The 20,916-nt window shown below is 37.6% G+C and overlaps 1 protein-coding gene across 1 annotated transcript in view; it reads right to left on the minus strand.

Moving 5' to 3' along the window:
- Window positions 1-5,314: 5,314 nt before the first annotated feature.
- The window catches only part of LOC144448500 (lipase maturation factor 2-like), a 72,591-nt gene continuing 56,989 nt past the window's right edge, over window positions 5,315-20,916 (minus strand). Inside the window, exons 12-14 of the mRNA XM_078138762.1 lie at window positions 17,474-17,582; window positions 11,443-11,554; window positions 5,315-5,924 (exon numbers count right to left, since the gene is read on the minus strand). Of these exons, the coding sequence (XP_077994888.1) occupies window positions 5,730-5,924; window positions 11,443-11,554; window positions 17,474-17,582 (416 nt within the window). The 3' untranslated portion in view covers window positions 5,315-5,729. The remainder of the gene's footprint in view (window positions 5,925-11,442; window positions 11,555-17,473; window positions 17,583-20,916) is intronic.

Below are 20,916 nucleotides of genomic sequence, written 5' to 3' on the forward strand. Positions count from 1 at the left end.
ATATATATATATATATATATATATATATATATATATATATATATATATATATATATATATATATATATATATATATATATATATAATATTTATTTGTTTTTTCATATGTGGCTGTCTAGTTTAGGTAGTTATGTTTTCCGTTGTATTACAGATTGGTTTTACTTTGTCTTTTTAAGTTTATCAATTTTCACATTCACTAATTTTCGCGAGACTTCACAATTTTCGCGATTTTATTATTTTTTCTCAAATACGTAAAAAAATTAAAGTCGGCGTGAAAAACTAGGTGGGGTTAGGTAACTGGAACCAAACGTTTTTTAGGCCTTAACAGGAATAAATGTAAGCCCCCTACTGAGAACATCTCGTTCAGAATCGGATATATCAAGATCTTATGGGATGGTGACGACAAGCCCCTTAGATGTATTATTAATAAGGGGGCTGTCGGTCAATGCCAGGTTGTGTGTAACTTATGGTTGAGTTCGTTGTATGTATGTATGTATGTATGTATGTATGTATGTATGTATGTATGTATGTATGTAAGTTTTTGTTATGATTGTATGCGTCTAATCACTCTTCCCTGGATGCCATTAATTGGATCTCATACACAGTAAATACACTCCCGCCACCGACATTTGATGAATTTGCTACTCTGCTGATACACCGGTCTTCACGCTTTTCCCTGATTGGTCAATAGCCCTCATTTGTAACTGTCAGTCGAAATTTAACCCCCACGCTGGAGTACAAGTATGTATGTATGTATGTATGTATGTATGTATGTATGTATGTATGTATGTATGCATGCATGTGTGTATGTATGTATGTACGTACGTACGTACGTACGTGTGTATGTATGAGTATGTATGTATGTATGTAAGTGTGTGTACGCATATGTATGTATGTATGTATGTATGTATGTATGTATGTGTGTGTGTGAGTGTGTGTGTGTGCGCACGCATCAACCTATTCAGTTCATATCAGATATCAGATAATTTGTAATAAACCAAGAGTGCAGACTGTAGAGAATATTAACTTTATTACAAAGTACTGAAATCTTTGGTAAGCCAAGTGTTACACATAGTCTAGGTACAAAGTGAAATTAGCGTTTTTATTTAAAATCGTATTTCACATAGTAACCACAACCTGCCTCCAGTTTAGTGGTACTGAGCCTGGCTATTGTATTGTTCTTTTCCACACATGTATACATAAATATTAATTCACTGCTTCTCCTTTCTGTATATAGCCTGTCTATGTTGAAATCATAACATACCATGACTACACAGCCAACAGCCTGTCTACTGATGTGATGGCATTACCATACATTAGTTGCCATGACTACACAGACAACAAAGCCTGTCTACTGATGTGATGGTTTTACCATACATTAGTTGCCATGACTACACAGCCAACAGCCTGCTTACTGATGTGATGGCATTACCATGCATTAGTTGCCATGACTACACAGCAAACAGCCTGTCTACTGATGTGATGGCATTACCATGCATTAGTTGCCATGACTACACAGCCAACAGCCTGTCAACTGGTGTGATGGCATTACCATACATTAGTTGCCATGGCTACACAGCCAACAGCCTGTCTACTGATGTGATGGTATTGCCATGCATTAGTTGCCATGACTACACAGACAACAAACAGCCTGCCTACTGATGTGATGGCATTACTATAGATTACTACAGTCCTGCTATCCGATGATTTAAACAGATTTGTATTGAGAACGTGCAGGTTACTTTTAAAACATGATCTTTTAAGACACTATTGGTTATTATTGGTTGAAAAAAATTTCATTACATAAAAGATCAGAAAACATTATCAAAGACTAAATTAACACACAGTGTAGTAAGAGTCTTTGTAGGGAAATCAATCTATATTTTACAAATGGTACAAATCTCTGTATTACATTCACAACCATGCACTATACAATATGTTATCCACAACTCTCCCTGATTGGTATGCTTAGAACTTCTTTATTTTCTTAACATTTTTAAACATAATAATTACCGTTAATATAATATGTAACAAAAGTATGCTTTACAGTAAAAAATACCACCAATGGTGTTGTAGCACAACTGTACAGTTTTTAAAGATGTTTATCCATATGGTAGTCCATGCTAACATTAAGTGTTCATTTGCTGAATAACTATCCAGTTGCCTATCCAACCATGTTGCTATCTTTACGATATATGCTATCATTATATTATGGGCGTGGTCATGTTGTTAGATATATTTGCATACATTTGTGTATGTTTTTGTTCACTTGTGTATGAATTCCTGATAATATCTTTGCAATATACATGATCATTTGGCTGTTGCTATGGGCGTGGTCTTGTTGATAGGCATATTACATACATTTTTTGAATGTTTAATCAATTGTCTATTAAACACTTGTTATCTTTGCGAAATACACCACCGTTTGGCTGTTGCTATGGGCGTGGTCATGGTTGCTAGAGTATTTGCATACATTTTTTGAATGTTTATTCACTTGCCTATCAGATGATGTTGTTATTTGACCAAAATATACTGCCATTTAGTTGTTGCTAAAGGGCGTGGTCATGGTTGCTAGGGCCAATTTTGTCAAAATGTTTTGAAGATAATCTGCAGAATAACACTTTCAGAAACATCTTGCTAGGTTTCAGACTCATTGACCAAGTACTTTTTGAGATATACGTTTTTGACCAAAAAATAAATTTCAGCCCAATCTGCTCAGTAGTTTTGGAATTACAGATTTTTAACCAAAAAGACACATTTTTAGCCCTAATTTGCATATTACTGATGGAATCATCATGCCATGAACAAATTTTACTTTACACCCCCTTAAGAATGTTCCCACCAAATTTCACACCAATCTGCCTAGTAGTTTCGGAGTTTAATTTTTTTTTTTTTTACCAAAAATCACATTTTTTGACCCAAATCACACACCTGTGATGCGATCACTTTGATTTGAACAATTTCCCAACTAGACACCCAAGGTAATGGACCCACCAAATATCATGGCAATCGGTTCAGCGGTTTTTGACTTTAAGTTGTTTCCACACACACTGATAGACAGACAGACAGACAGACAGACAGACAGACGCCGGCCGATCACTATAGCACTACTGATCCTCAGTTCAATTGTGCTAAAAATAAAATCCTAAAAAATAATGTACAAAAATGTACTACCAACCAAATTAAACATTTACTCTAAATAAAATACTTTTCAATGTCAACATATCCCTAACTTTGGTGGTCAGTTTGTATGAAGAGTATTAATAAGTAAATTTCTTTTGTTATACCTGTTTAGTATAATCTGTATCTTTGGCAAAATCATAACATGTGCATATATTGTCCTTTGTTTTGTTACAAATATTCTGCATGTCTTTCAAGAAAATCTGTTGACAAATTACTAAAATTGCTATCTCCTTCTACAATAAATCATTATTTTGAGAACAGATGAACATGGGTATTCAGAATCTCATGGGTATCCAGAATCTCATGGGTATCCAGAATCTCATTTGTATTCAGAATCTCATTTGTATTCAGAATCTCATGGGTATTCAGAATCTCATTTGTATCCAGAATCTCATGGGTATCCAGAATCTCATGGGTATTCAGAATCTCATTTGTATTCAGAATCTCATGGGTATCCAGAAACTCATGGGTATCCAGAATCTGATGGGTATTCAGAATCTCATGGGTATTCAGAATCTCATGGGTATTCAGAATCTCATGGGTATTCAGAATCTCATGGGTATTCAGAATCTCATGGGTATTCAGAAACTCATGGGTATTCAGAATCTCATGGGTATTCAGAAACTCATGGGTATCCAGAATCTCATGGGTATCCAGAAACTCATGGGTATTCAGAATCTCATTTGTATCCAGAATCTGATGGGTATTCAGAATCTCATGGGTATTCAGAAACTGATGGGTATTCAGAATCTCATTTGTATCCAGAATCTCATGGGTATCCAGAAACTCATGGGTATTCAGAATCTCATTTGTATTCAGAATCTCATGGGTATTCAGAATCTCATTTGTATTCAGAATCTCATGGGTATTCAGAATCTCATGGGTATTCAGAATCTCATGGGTATCCAGAATCTCATGGGTATTCAGAATCTCATTTGTATTCAGAATCTCATGGGTATTCAGAATCTCATGGGTATTCAGAATCTCATGGGTATCCAGAATCTCATGGGTATTCAGAATCTCATTTGTATTCAGAATCTCATGGGTATTCAGAATCTCATGGGTATTCAGAATCTCATGGGTATCCAGAATCTCATGGGTATTCAGAATCTCATTTGTATTCAGAATCTGATGGGTATCCAGAATCTCATGGGTATTCAGAAACTCATTTGTATTCAGAATCTCATGGGTATTCAGAATCTCATTTGTATTCAGAATCTCATTTGTATTCAGAAACTCATCAGTGTCAATTCTATGCTTTGTAAATGTCAAGAATGTTTTTACAAAACCGTGTACACTGGTGAAATTTGTCTGACTTCAGGGAGATGACGTCCAACAGTACAAATCAGAAAGAGTTGTGGGTAAAATATTGTACAGTGCAATGGCAAGTGTCTCACAATGATTGAACTCTAAACTTTAGTCAGGTGACCTTACATTTCAAAGATGGTCACATGATCAAGAGGCAGTGCAACAGTCCTACTAGTAATAGTTAAAACCTATTGGGTGAGTTAGAGGTTTTACAAGTACCAGTTTAGTAGAATGGGTTTTACTTGGATGAATATTTCTAATTGTTTATACTTTGAAAGTAAACTAACAGGTAACATCACAATATTTCACATCAACAATGTCATGGTGATAAAAAGAAAGTTATTCTGCTGCCATGACCTCTGTGTGACCTTTATCCCAGCATTCCTAAAGAGATGCATAAAGATTAATCAATCTGAATAAGAACTTTGAATTATTTTTGCACTGTACTGAGTTACAAACAGACTTGGTCAATTTTATTTCAATTGACTTTGCAAGTAGAAAGTCACGATAAAAAAAATAGCCACTCTTCATCCATATGGCCACTTTAACAGAATAACAATGAGAAAACTACCATGTTGAAGACTTTGACAAGATTTCTTTGTCAGAAAAAATAAACCATATTTTTTTGCCAAGAAAAAACCCCCCAAATTCTTAAAGTAAAATTATAAATGTTTTAAAACAGTAAAATTGATAGATTGATATTTATATCACATCCATTATTCCCTAATAAATGTCTTTGCCATGAATAGCTTACAGAGCCGTAGCCATGGATACAGCCTAGAGATTCGTAGCCATGGATACAACTTAGAGATTCATAGTCATGGATACAGCCTAGAGATTTGTAGCCATGGATACAACTTAGAGGTTCATAGCTATGAATAGCCTAGAGGTTCGTAGCCATGGATACAGCCTAGAGATTTGTAGCCATGGATACAACTTAGAGGTTCGTAGCCATGGATACAGCCTAGAGGTTCGTAGCCATGGATACAGCCTAGAGGTTCGTAGCAATGAATAGCCTAGAGGTTCGTAGCCATGGATACAGCCTAGAGATTTGTAGCCATGGATACAGCCTAGAGGTTCATAGCCATGGATACAGCCTAAAGATTCATAACCACAAAAAATCATTTTAGTTATAGCATGACTTGGGCTTCAAATAAGGCAAATATAATTTTGTTCTTTATCAGATTACAAGTACATGTCAAATTATATTGTGTATTTGCTACTACCTTCATCATTCATCATCCATCATCCGTCTTGTGTGGTTTCTTCAATAAATACCCCACTATGTTTATAAACAAGCCAGTGGTAAACAATGACATAACAAACTTAAAACCTTCCATCTCACCAACAAACTCTCGTACGGCTTTTACACATTTTTTAAGAAAATTGTTTACTAAATCTTCATTTTTCTTCTTCTTCTTCTTTGCTTTTTCCTGTAATATCAATAAAATTGATTGAAAACTTTATGTATTATGATATGCTAATAGCAATAGTACAATTTACATACAAGTAGCACTCAGTACACAGCAATGAAAAACTTAGCTCAAATAAAACTGTAAATGATATATAAAAAGACACTTCCCCAAGTAAACTCTGGTGTAAACCAAATAAACCAATCTCAACTTGGTGGTTGGAACTTGGGATAATAGCAGTTTACATAGTATGATGAAAACTAACATCTGTGCAAACGTTGTCTATGTAATAGATTTAACTTTATTTTGCATCAATAAATACTAGTAGCAACAAAGATGTCACTGGGTATCCATCATGGCTTTGTCACTGGGTATCCATCATGGCTTTGTCACTTGGTATCTATCATGGCTTCATCACTGGGTATCCATCATGGCTTCATCACTTGGTATCTATCATGGCTTCATCACTGGGTATCCATCATGGCTTCATCACTGGGTATCCATCATGGCTTCATCACTTGGTATCTATCATGGCTTCATCACTTGGTATCCATCATGGCTTCATCACTTGGTATCCATCATGGCTTCATCACTTGGTATCCATCATGGCTTCATCACTTGGTATCCATCATGGCTTCATCACTTGGTATCCATCATGGCTTCATCACTGGGTATCTATCATGGCTTCATCACTTGGTATCCATCATGGCTTCATCACTTGGTATCCATCATGGCTTCATCACTTGGTATCCATCATGGCTTCATCACTTGGTATCCATCATGGCTTCATCACTTGGTATCCATCATGGCTTCATCACTGGGTATCTATCATGGCTTCATCACTTGGTATCCATCATGGCTTCATCACTTGGTATCCATCATGGCTTCATCACTGGGTATCTATCATGGCTTCATCACTGGGTATCTATCATGGCTTCATCACTTGGTATCCATCATGGCTTCATCACTTGGTATCCATCATGGCTTCATCACTTGGTATCCATCATGGCTTCATCACTTGGTATCCATCATGGCTTCATCACTGGGTATCCATCATGACTTCACTGGGTATCCATCATGGCTTCATCACTGGGTATCTATCATGGCTTCATCACTTGGTATCCATCATGGCTTCATCACTGGGTATCCATCATGACTTCACTGGGTATCCATCATGGCTTCATCACTTGGTATCTATCATGGCTTCATCACTTGGTATCCATCATGGCTTCATCACTTGGTATCCATCATGGCTTCATCACTTGGTATCTATCATGGCTTCATCACTGGGTATCCATCATGGCTTCATCACTTGGTATCCATCATGACTTCACTGGGTATCTATCATGGCTTCATCACTGGGTATCCATCATGGCTTCATCACTGGGTATCTATCATGACTTCACTGGGTATCCATCATGGCTTCATCACTTGGTATCCATCATGGCTTCATCACTGGGTATCCATCATGGCTTCATCACTTGGTATCCATCATGACTTCACTGGGTATCCATCATGGCTTCATCACTTGGTATCCATCATGGCTTCATCACTGGGTATCCATCATGGCTTCATCACTTGGTATCCATCATGGCTTCATCACTTGGTATCTATCATGGCTTCATCACTTGGTATCCATCATGGCTTCATCACTTGGTATCCATCATGACTTCACTGGGTATCCATCATGGCTTCATCACTGGGTATCCATCATGGCTTCATCACTTGGTATCCATCATGGCTTCATCACTTGGTATCCATCATGGCTTCATCACTGGGTATCCATCATGGCTTCATCACTTGGTATCCATCATGGCTTCATCACTGGGTATCCATCATGGCTTCATCACTGGGTATCCATCATGGCTTCATCACTGGGTATCTATCATGGCTTCATCGCTTGGTATCCATCATGGCTTCATCACTTGGTATCCATCATGACTTCACTGGGTATCCATCATGGCTTCATCACTGGGTATCCATCATGGCTTCATCACTGGGTATCCATCATGGCTTCATCACTTGGTATCCATCATGGCTTCATCACTTGGTATCCATCATGGCTTCATCACTGGGTATCCATCATGGCTTCATCACTTGGTATCCATCATGGCTTCATCACTGGGTATCCATCATGGCTTCATCACTTGGTATCCATCATGACTTCACTGGGTATCCATCATGGCTTCATCACTTGGTATCCATCATGGCTTCATCACTTGGTATCTATCATGGCTTCATCACTGGGTATCCATCATGACTTCACTGGGTATCCATCATGGCTTCATCACTGGGTATCCATCATGGCTTCATCACTTGGTATCCATCATGGCTTCATCACTTGGTATCCATCATGGCTTCATCACTTGGTATCCATCATGACTTCACTGGGTATCCATCATGGCTTCATCACTTGGTATCCATCATGGCTTCACTGGGTATCCATCATGGCTTCATCACTTGGTATCCATCATGGCTTCATCACTTGGTATCCATCATGGCTTCACTGGGTATCCATCATGACTTCACTGGGTATCCATCATGGCTTCATCACTTGGTATCCATCATGACTTCACTGGGTATCCATCATGGCTTCATCACTTGGTATCCATCATGGCTTCATCACTGGGTATCCATCATGGCTTCATCACTTGGTATCTATCATGGCTTCATCACTTGGTATCCATCATGACTTCACTGGGTATCCATCATGGCTTCATCACTTGGTATCCATCATGGCTTCATCACTTGGTATCCATCATGGCTTCATCACTGGGTATCCATCATGGCTTCATCACTGGGTATCTATCATGGCTTTGTCACTGGGTATCCATCATGGCTTCATCACTGGGTATCCATCATGGCTTCATCATTGGGTATCCATCATGGCTTCATCACTGGATATCCATCATGGCTTCATCATTGGGTATCCATCATGGCTTCATCACTGGGTATCTATCATGGCTTCATCACTTGGTATCTATCATGGCTTTGTCACTGGGTATCCATCATGGCTTCGTCACTGGGTATCCATCATGGCTTTGTCACTGGGTATCCATCATGGCTTCATCACTTGGTATCCATCATGGCTTCATCACTTGGTATCTATCATGGCTTCATCACTGGGTATCCATCATGGCTTTGTCACTTGGTATCCATCATGGCTTCATCACTGGGTATCCATCATGGCTTCATCACTTGGTATCCATCATGGCTTTGTCACTGGGTATCCATCATGGCTTCATCACTGGATATCCATCATGGCTTTGTCACTTGGTATCCATCATGGCTTCATCACTGGATATCCATCATGGCTTTGTCACTGGGTATCCATCATGGCTTCATCACTGGATATCCATCATGGCTTCATCACTTGGTATCCATCATGACTTCACTGGGTATCCATCACGGCTTCATCACTGGGTATCTATCATGGCTTCATCACTTGGTATATATCATGGCTTTGTCACTGGGTATCCATCATGGCTTCGTCACTGGGTATCCATCATGGCTTTGTCACTGGGTATCCATCATGGCTTCATCACTGGGTATCTATCATGGCTTCATCACTTGGTATCCATCATGGCTTCATCACTTGGTATCCATCATGGCTTCATCACTGGGTATCCATCATGACTTCACTGGGTATCCATCATGGCTTCATCACTTGGTATCTATCATGGCTTTGTCACTTGGTATCCATCATGGCTTTGTCACTTGGTATCCATCATGGCTTTGTCACTTGGTATCCATCATGGCTTCATCACTGGGTATCCATCATGGCTTCATCACTGGGTATCCATCATGGCTTTGTCACTTGGTATCCATCATGGCTTTGTCACTTGGTATCCATCATGGCTTCATCACTGGGTATCCATCATGGCTTCATCACTTGGTATCCATCATGGCTTTGTCACTTGGTATCCATCATGGCTTCATCACTGGGTATCCATCATGGCTTCATCACTTGGTATCCATCATGGCTTTGTCACTGGGTATCCATCACGGCTTCATCACTGGGTATCCATCATGGCTTCATCATTGGGTATCTATCATGGCTTTGTCACTGGGTATCCATCATGGCTTCATCACTTGGTATCCATCATGGCTTCATCACTGGGTATCCATCATGGCTTCATCACTTGGTATCTATCATGGCTTCATCACTGGGTATCCATCATGGCTTCATCACTGGGTATCTATCATGGCTTCATCATTGGGTATCCATCATGGCTTCATCACTGGGTATCCATCATGGCTTCATCACTGGGTATCTATCATGGCTTCATCACTTGGTATCTATCATGGCTTCATCACTTGGTATCTATCATGGCTTTGTCACTGGGTATCCATCATGGCTTCGTCACTGGGTATCCATCATGGCTTTGTCACTGGGTATCCATCATGGCTTCATCACTGGGTATCTATCATGGCTTTGTCACTTGGTATCCATCATGGCTTTGTCACTGGGTATCCATCATGGCTTCATCACTTGGTATCCATCATGGCTTCATCACTGGGTATCCATCATGGCTTCATCAGTGTCTACACAATCCTTCAGTGAACCAAAGTGGGTGACGTTACCAACTTCTGAGAATTTGGGATAAATGTGTTGTGATTTCAGAAAACACAGATGAAGCCATGGTGGATACCTGGTGAAGGCTTTGGGGAACTATTAGTAATTCTTAGTGCAAAATGCAGTGAAATTTATGAACAAAGCTTACATAAAGATCATAATGCAAATCAATGTGTTTAACTACAAACAATCATCTGGGTATACATGTATGTATTGGAAGACCTCCTAAAGTTGAACTAGCTGCAACTGAACAGTGTTTTGAAAATGTTTTTGTTAGATACAATATCTTTAAGTTACTAATAATATCATACATCCTGAACAGTATTGAATCACCTATAGCTTAAAAGATAGGTAAATTCAATCTGTTAATCTGTACCCAATAATCAGTGATCACAATTTAAACCTATTAATGTAATGTTTATGGACAAGATCAACCCCTGATTAATATGTCAAATGACTAATAATTGGTATTTTAACACTTTTCAGTGAATAGATTGTAATTGTTTGATCAAAAAAATGATACTACAGTTACAAACTAGTGCAGTTTGAACGTAGCGACAGATTCAACACCAAGCTTGCCACTACACTACCTAAGGATAATATTGACAACTAATTAAAAATAACAGATACAATGTCTTTTTATAAATAACTGACCAATTCTTAGAGATGTACCAGGTATATTTTGTTACTTGATGAATTTTTGTTATCTGAGTTGCAGCTATTGCAAGTTTAACATGTGACAAAGTAATCTTTGACAGAGGACCTGGTATAGAAACCATTAGTCCTGAACAAAGGAATATTATCTAATCCTTATCGTTTATAACACTAGTATGTAAACCCGGGATTGAATAATTGACCTTTAAGCTGTATATGACTTCATCACTTAACAGCAAAGAACCCTCTGTGAGTTCAACTTTTTCATCTAGTATATAAAGTACATTGCGATTAAGAGTGGTGTATTACCTCTATGATTCCTTGTGACTTCAGATAGTTAATAAAACTTTCTTCCTGTACAGTCAGAGTTGGCATGTATTCCCTTACCCACTTCCTTCTCCACCAATTCTTTGGTAATGTACTGTGGGTGACAATGTAACCATTAATATCATTGACTTAGCTCTATGGGTAACAATGTAACCATTAATATCATTGACTTAGCTCTATGGGTAACAATGTAACCATTAATATCAGTGACTTAGCTCTATGGGTAACAATGTAACCATTAATATCAGTGACTTAGCTCTATGGGTGACAATGCAACCATTAATGTCAGTGACTTAGCTCTATGGGTGACAATGTAACCATTAATGTCAGTGACTTAGCTCTATAGGTGACAATGCAACCATTAATATCATTGACTTAGCTCTATGGGTGACAATGCAACCATTAATATCAGTGACTTAGCTCTATGGGTGACAATGTAACCATTAATATCAGTGACTTAGCTCTATGGGTAACAATGTAACCATTAATATCAGTGACTTAGCTCTATGGGTGACAATGTAACCATTAATATCAGTGACTTAGCTCTATGGGTGACAATGTAACCATTAATATCAGTGACTTAGCTCTATGGGTGACAATGTAACCATTAATATCAGTGACTTAGCTCTATGGGTGACAATGTAACCATTAATATCAGTGACTTAGCTCTATGGGTGACAATGTAACCATTAATATCAGTGACTTAGCTCTATGGGTAACAATGTAACCATTAATGTCAGAGACTTAGCTCTACGGATAACAATGTAACCATTAATATCAGTGACTTAGCTCTATGGGTGACAATGTAACCATTAATATCAGTGACTTAGCTCTATGGGTAACAATGTAACCATTAATATCAGTGACTTAGCTCTATGGGTGACAATGCAACCATTAATGTCAGTGACTTAGCTCTATGGGTAACAATGTAACCATTAATGTCAGTGACTTAGCTCTATGGGTAACATTGCAGCCATTAATATCAGTGACTTGAATTGAATTGAATTGAATTGAATTGAATTGAATTGAATTGAATTGAATTGAATTGAATTGAATTGAATTGAATTGAATTGAATTGTTTATTCACCAGATATAAAACAGGATAACATTTCTATGTACATTTCAAAAAGGAGGTTGATTGGATAATGTATCTGGTGAGGGCCACAGAAATAGTTCGATCTGAACTAGTCTAGTCTGTGACCCTGACAAAATAAATATAGAAGAAAAAAAATACAAGTGTGTAACTGGGCAACAAAAACTAAGAAAAGAAAGGGATATCTACAAATACGAAACAATAATTTTACAAAATATTTACATGTCTCAATAATTTAAATAAAATTTATACTAATAAAAGAAAAAAAAATACATGTCATATGTTTTCTATGAATTACTCAGGTGAGCCTTTAAAATTGATTTGAATCTGTTCCTATCAGTGATGTCTTTAATGTGTCTTGGTAATAAATTCCAGTGATGAGTGGCTGCATATCTTATACTGTGTTTACTTTGTGTTAGGTTAACTTTGGGTACGTAGAAATTGCGATGTGTAGCGGAACGAGTAGAATAGGAATGTGAAAATGTATCCAAATAGCGGTTTACATCATGGGCAAAGTGATTGTGTAACAAATCAAAAGTAAAGAGGCAGGTGTGAAATGAACAAAGTTTATGAATTGGTAAAATATGTAGCTGTTTGAATAAAGAGTCAGTGTGTGCACGAAAGTCAGAGAAAGTGATAAGACGTGTAAATTTCTTTTGTAGTAAATATATTGGTTCCAAGAAAGAAGTGTAAGTATTCCCCCAGATTTCGACACAGTAGCTTATATGTGGAAGAATTAGGGAGTTGTACAATAACAGAAGAATAGATTTCGGAATAAAGTGTCGGAGTAGTGAGATAAGTCCGATCTTTGGGGCAATAGATTTGACAACTTTTTGGATGTGGGACTTCCAGTTAAAATTGATGTCAAGAGAAACTCCAAGATACGTTGTCGAGGAGACGTTGATCAATTCATTTCCATCTATTCCCAAACTACCCTCTATGTTCACAGGTTTACGGGGTGTTTTGATGACCATGTAATTTGTTTTTTCAACATTGACCGTTAGTTTGTTCGCTCCACACCAATCACACACCTTCTGAAAATCTACATTTATGTGGGTAAGATTAATCTCGTTTCCTTCAATAGATTTGAATAAGTTAGTGTCATCTGCGAAAAGTCGAAACTGGAAGGAGTTGGTAGAATTTGCTATGTCGTTGATATATATTAAGAAGAGAATGGGGCCAAGAATCGATCCTTGTGGGACGCCACATTGAATGTGTTTATAGGGGGATGATATATTGTCAATGGTAACGTATTGCTGTCGGTTTGTGAGGTAGTTTTTAAACCAATGTAGTGGAATGCCTCTTATGCCATAATGTTCTAATTTATGAATTAAAATGTCGTGGTTTATGGTATCAAATGCTTTCTTTAGGTCAATGAAAATGCCGAAGGTGATGAATCCATTGTCTAGTTGTTCACTAATATCAGAGACCAGGTCTGCAAGGGCCAATTTTGTGTTATATTTTTTTCGGAATCCAAATTGTGTATCTAAAAGAATATGTTTAGTTTCAAGATAATTGATAAACTGTTTATTTACAAGTGACTCTATAATTTTACTAAATGTAGGGAGAATTGAGATTGGTCTATAGTTGCTGACGTTGTCAGCTGCACCTTTTTTATAAATTGGCATTATTTTGGCTATTTTTAAAGAATTTGGGACTATTCCTTGGCTCAGTGAACAGTTGATGATGTGTGCAAGAGGACGAGCGATGATATGTGCAGCATGTGTGACAAGTCTTGGGTGAATATTGTCGTATCCAACAGCTTTACGTGGGTCTAAAGTTTTGATTTCATTTAAAACATCTTGTTCAGAAACAGGGTGGAAGAAGAAAGAGTTGAGATAGTTACCGTCGAGATATTGTGTGAATTTGGTGGCTGAAGTAATATTTGACGCAAGGCTTGGACCAATGCTTGTGAAAAAGTCGTTAAATTCGTTCGCTATATCAGAACTTTCTGTCAGAGGACCATTGTTGGGCGTCGTTGAGATCAGTTTGCGTGGGTAGAGTTTGTTAGTCGATTTGTTCAGTACTTCGTTGATCACCTGCCACGTCTTGTTAATATTACCTTGGGCCCATCGAAATTTATTGAAGTAATAACGTTTCTTTACCGACTTGAGGAGTTTTGTTAGAATATTTCTATATTTTTTGTACTTAAGTTTATAATTAACATTGTGGGGATTGTTTTTCATTTTTGTGAACAACCTATGTTTTGTACGTACTGATTTAAGTAGGCCGTTTGAGAGCCAGGGTTTGCGGATACTATTGGAATGGCGGGCGGTTTTGGTATGAACGTGATTTGATACGATGTTATAAAATATGTTGTAAAAGGCTTCGTAGGCAATATTTGGGTCTGTGCAGTCATAGACAGGTTGCCAAGATGTAGCATTCAAGTCGGATAAGAAAGTGTCAGGGTTATAATTTTTAAAGTTAAGTATTTGGGCTGAGTTTGCTGGTTTCAGTATATGTTTGATGTGATTGATAATACAAAAGATGGGATAGTGATCTGTGATGTCGGACTGAAGTGTACCACAGTTGATAAAATAGTTAGTGATATTTGTAAGGCAGTGATCAATGATTGTACTGGTGTTGTCGGTGATACGGGTGGCGGTATTGATGATCTGGTAGAAATTATAGGAATTTAGAAGTGTATTGTACTGGATAGCAGGTGCGCTGTCAGTGGAAGTATCAATGTTCACATCACCAAGAATTATGCAGGATTTACCTGAAGCAGACAGCTGGTCAAGACACGATTCAAGACTATGGAGGAATTCAAGATGTGGTGTGTTGGGTTTTCTGTAATTGACACCTACTATGATTGCTTTGTTATTAATGACAGTTTCTACAAAGATCGATTCACAGTGCATAATGCTGATGTTGTCAATACGGGTAAAAGATAGAGAATTGTGAACGTAAAGTGCTACTCCCCCACCCCTTGCAATTTCCCGGTTAGAAGTAATGAGTTGATACAATGGCAAGTTATAAAAAGAAGGATCTGAATTGTGATTTAACCACGTTTCTGACAAACCAAGAAAATGAAAATTACAATCTAAGATATCTAAGAGAGATACTAGATCATCGTAGTGTTTAGCTAACGATCTGATATTCAAATGTAAAAAAGAAAACGAGTTTTGGGAGTAAGATGTACAAGTACCTTCATTGAACTGGTCTGTAGAGTAAAATGAACATTTTGTTTTGTCTGGCAAAGAATCTGAGTTCAGTTCCATAAATATGTACAAGTTCACTGCATAAATGTTATATTATTCAGACAATTCGGCTAAGATCTTGGGTTGTTGTTATACAGATAGCTGGGTCACCATTATTCTTCCTTGTATAGATCTTGCCGTTGTAGGTCCAGATGAACTTCCACTGCTTGGTGTTGCGTAGTTGGTTTGCCTCATAGAATAGATGTTTATTTGTCGGGGTTAAGTTTTCATTGATGTATAAACGGTTGTTATTTGTGTATCCGATGTTACGGGCGGTTTTGTCTTTAAGATGTTTCTTTGAGTTGTATAGTTTGTTGCGGACGGTACGTCGGACGAACTTAACGATAATGGTTGCAGGTTGTTGTTGACCCTGACGATTTGTTCTGCGTGGTAGACGGTGCGATATGTCTATATCTTCTGGTGAAATGTTCACCCCTGCAGCTGCAGCTACTCTTACCACGATGTCATCAGTATCTTCATCTTCTTCTTCAGGTAATCCCGACAATTCTAAGTTGTTTCTGCGGGTATACTGTTGCAGATCGTTAAGTTTGTGTGTTGTCTTCGCGAGCTGTTCTTTCAATCCTTTGTTTTCATTTTTGAGGCTCTGGAGCTGTCGTGTAAATTCGTCAAAAGAATTACTCACATAAGTTACAGACTGCTGTAGGTCTTGCAGTGTGCCTTCCATGTCAACGAGTTTATCAACTTTGGTAGTAAGGTTGAGAAGTGTAGCTTGGATGCCATCTAGTTTGGAGTTTTCCACTTTGTTACTCGCCTCTCGATCGTCATTGCCAGTGTCTAGTTCGGCCATCTTGTCAATGGCTTGACTTGGTACTGGAAAACGAATATTGTTACATCTTTGACAGAGGTGGAGATCACCTTGACACAGTCTAGCATTTCTCTTCCCACAGTCTTGGCACTTCATACTTGTAGTTTGGAGTGAAATCAGTTGCAAAAAACGTGTAAGAACAGTCTAAACACTAGTATTTTGCAGGAGCGACGCATGCATACGTCTTCACAGTTACGTCACTATTGTCTTAGCTCTATGGGTAACAATGTAACCATTAATATCAGTGACTTAGCTCTATGGGTAACAATGTAACCATTAATATCAGTGACTTAGCTCTATGGGTAACAATGTAACCATTAATGTCAGTGACTTAGCTGTATGGATAACAATGTAACCATTTATATCAGTGACTTAGCTCTATGGGTGACAATGTAACCATTAATGTCAGTGACTTAGCTCTATGGGTAACAATGTAACCATTAATATCAGTGACTTAGCTTTTCACTTGAACAATTTTCAAACTAGACACCAAAAGTAATGTCCCCACCAAACAACAAAGCCAATTGGTCATCCACACACACACACACACACACACACACACACACACACACACACACACACACACACACACACACACACACACACACACACACACACACACACACACACACACACACACAGACAGACAGACCAACACTGCACCATGCCTATATCACTACTGAACCTTATCATTTCAGTTGTGCTAAAAATGTCAGTTAGGATAGCAGAAAACTAGTGTATATATATAGCGATAGTCGTTTTCAAGTCTAGGTAGGGTACAACTGTCTGGCCAGTATCCCAAATGTTGCTATCTGAAAACAATAAAAACTGTTTTATTATACTTGTGACAGCCTGTTGTACACTAGATGACACATATATGTAGTTCTTACTTACCTAAGTGTTACATTTTTGCCTACTTTTGTGAAATGATAATGGTATAATTGTGCTCTTATGTACTTTGGTGGTTTTTCAGGGAATGGATTGTTAGCTAGGAGAGCTAGCACTGTTGATAAAACAAAAACATTATATCTATGAATATATTACTATGATAAATATTCATTAGCTTGGTAGATCAAATGACAAAGGTTATATATAACACACAAGCAGTTCAAAGTTTTCAGGATTGAACTTTTGATCTGTCTTGGTTGACGATCCTGTTCAGAATGAGAAATCATATAGTTACATCTGAGCACTAGGAACATTGTAAATCTGTGAGGTACAAAACGGTAGCATAGGTCTAAGCTGAACATTGTAAATCTGTGAGGTACAAAACGGTAACATAGGTCTAAGCTGAACATTGTAAATCTGTGAGGTACAAACGGTAACATCGGTCTAAGCTAAACATTGTAAATCTGTGAGGTACAAAACGGTAACATAGGTCTAAGCTAAACATTGTAAATCTGTGAGGTACAAAACGGTAACATAGGTGTAAGCTGAACATTGTAAATCTGTGAGGTACAAAACGGTAACATCAGTCTAAGCTGAACATTGTAAATCTGTGAGGTACAAAACGGTAACATAGGTGTAAGCTGAACATTGTAAATCTGTGAGGTACAAAACGGTAACATAGGTGTAAGCTGAACATTGTAAATCTGTGAGGTACAAAACGGTAACATCAGTCTAAGCTAAACATTGTAAATCTGTGAGGTACAAAACGGTAACATCGATCTAAGCTGAACATTGTAAATCTGTGAGGTACAAAACGGTAACATCGGTCTAAGCTGAACATTGTAAATCTGTGAGGTACAAAACGGTAACATAGGTCTAAGCTGAACATTGTAAATCTGTGAGGTACAAAACGGTAACATAGGTCTAAGCTGAACATTGTAAATCTGTGAGGTACAAAACGGTAACATCGGTCTAAGCTGAACATTGTAAATCTGTGAGGTACAAAACGGTAACATCGGTCTAAGCTGAACATTGTAAATCTGTGAGGTACAAAACGGTAACATCGGTCTAAGCTAAACATTGTAAATCTGTGAGGTACAAAACGGTAACATAGGTCTAAGCTAAACATTGTAAATCTGTGAGGTACAAAACGGTAACATCGGTCTAAGCTGAACATTGTAAATCTGTGAGGTACAAAACGGTAACATCAGGCTAAGCTAAACATTGTAAATCTGTGAGGTACAAAACGGTAACATCGGTCTAAGCTGAACATTGTAAATCTGTGAGGTACAAAACGGTAACATCGGTCTAAGCTGAACATTGTAAATCTGTGAGGTATAAAACGGTAACATAGGTCTAAGCTGAACATTGTAAATCTGTGAGGTACAAAACGGTAACATAGATGTAAGCTGAACATTGTAAATCTGTGAGGTACAAAACGGTAACATAGGTCTAAGCTGAACATTGTAAATCTGTGAGGTACAAAACGGTAACATCGGTCTAAGCTGAACATTGTAAATCTGTGAGGTACAAAATGGTAACATAGGTCTAAGCTGAACATTGTAAATCTGTGAGGTACAAAACAGTAACATCAGGCTAAGCTAAACATTGTAAATCTGTGAGGTACAAAACAGTAACATCGGTCTAAGCTGAACATTGTAAATCTGTGAGGTACAAAACGGTAACATAGGTCTAAGCTGAACATTGTAAATCTGTGAGGTACAAAACGGTAACATAGGTCTAAGCTGAACATTGTAAATCTGTGAGGTACAAAACGGTAACATTGGTCTAAGCTGAACATTGTAAATCTGTGAGGTACAAAACGGTAGCATAGGTCTAAGCTGAACATTGTAAATCTGTGAGGTACAAAACGGTAACATAGGTCTAAGCTGAACATTGTAAATCTGTGAGGTACAAAACGGTAGCATCGGTCTAAGCTGAACATTGTAAATCTGTGAGGTACAAAACGGTAGCATAGGTCTAAGCTGAACATTGTAAATCTGTGAGGTACAAAACGGTAACATAGGTCTAAGCTGAACATTGTAAATCTGTGAGGTACAAAACGGTAGCATAGGTCTAAGCTGAACATTGTAAATCTGTGAGGTACAAAACGGTAGCATAGGTCTAAGCTGAACATTGTAAATCTGTGAGGTACAAAACGGTAACATAGGTCTAAGCTGAACATTGTAAATCTGTGAGGTACAAAATGGTAGCATAGGTCTAAGCTGAACATTGTAAATCTGTGAGGTACAAAACAGTAACATAGGTCTAAGCTGAACATTGTAAATCTGTGAGGTACAAAACGGTAACATTGGCCTAAGCTGAACATTCCCATAGCTACAGATATAACATTGACTTTGACTCTGTTTCAATTATTGATACATCCCCATATGATTTCAAGAGGAAGTTCTGGGAGGCTATCAACATCTGACGCTACAATCCCAAGATCAACAGAAATGGAGGCAGCAAACTACTAGCATCTACAATTAGCTGATATCATACTGCCATCTAGTGGTCAGCTCTGCTGCTGTAATTATGGAATTTCTAATTCTGATAGGGATGGTCCACAAGACAGATCGAAAGCTCAAAGCTAATAAAAATATTTGCATTGATTGTGTGTTATAACCTGTGCAGGTCATATATTATAAGATTTTTAGCTATAATTAAGTAATAAAACGAGATAAAACACAGATATACGATGTTTGTTTATGAACAGAGAACACATATGAACACATATGAACAGAGAACACACGATTTATTTCATTATCTGTCTACATCACAGTAACGCTTATTTACATTGAATTGCTTCTACAAGACTCGTAATTTGAGTCGAAATCATTAGTATTTTCCTTAAACTTTCACAAGGCAACTCTTTGGTTTTCAAAATATTTCTATTTCCTTCAACCTGTAGACATGTAAGTATCAGCTATGACTTGTTCTATTTCCTACAACCTGTAGATATCTAAGTATCAGTTATGACTTGTTCTATTTCCTACAACCTGTAGATATCTAAATATCAGCTATGACTTGTTCTATTTCCTACAACCTGTAGACATCTAAATATCAGTTATGACTTGTTCTATTTCCTACAACCTGTAGATATCTAAGTATCAGTTATGACTTGTTCTATTTCCTACAACATGTAGACATCTAAGTATCAGTTATGACTTGTTCTATTTCCTACAACCTGTAGATATCTAAGTATCAGTTATGACTTGTTCTATTTCCTACAACCTGTAGACATCTAAATATCAGCTATGACTTGTTCTATTTCCTACAACCTGTAGATATCTAAATATCAGCTATGACTTGTTCTATTTCCTACAACCTGTAGATATCTAAATATCAGCTATGACTTGTTCTATTTCCTACAACCTGTAGATATCTAAACATCAGTTATGACTTGTTCTATTTCCTACAACCTGTAGATATCTAAATATCAGCTATGA

This window comes from Glandiceps talaboti, chromosome 17, assembly GCF_964340395.1.
Source record: "Glandiceps talaboti chromosome 17, keGlaTala1.1, whole genome shotgun sequence".
Lineage (NCBI taxonomy): Eukaryota > Metazoa > Hemichordata > Enteropneusta > Spengelidae > Glandiceps > Glandiceps talaboti.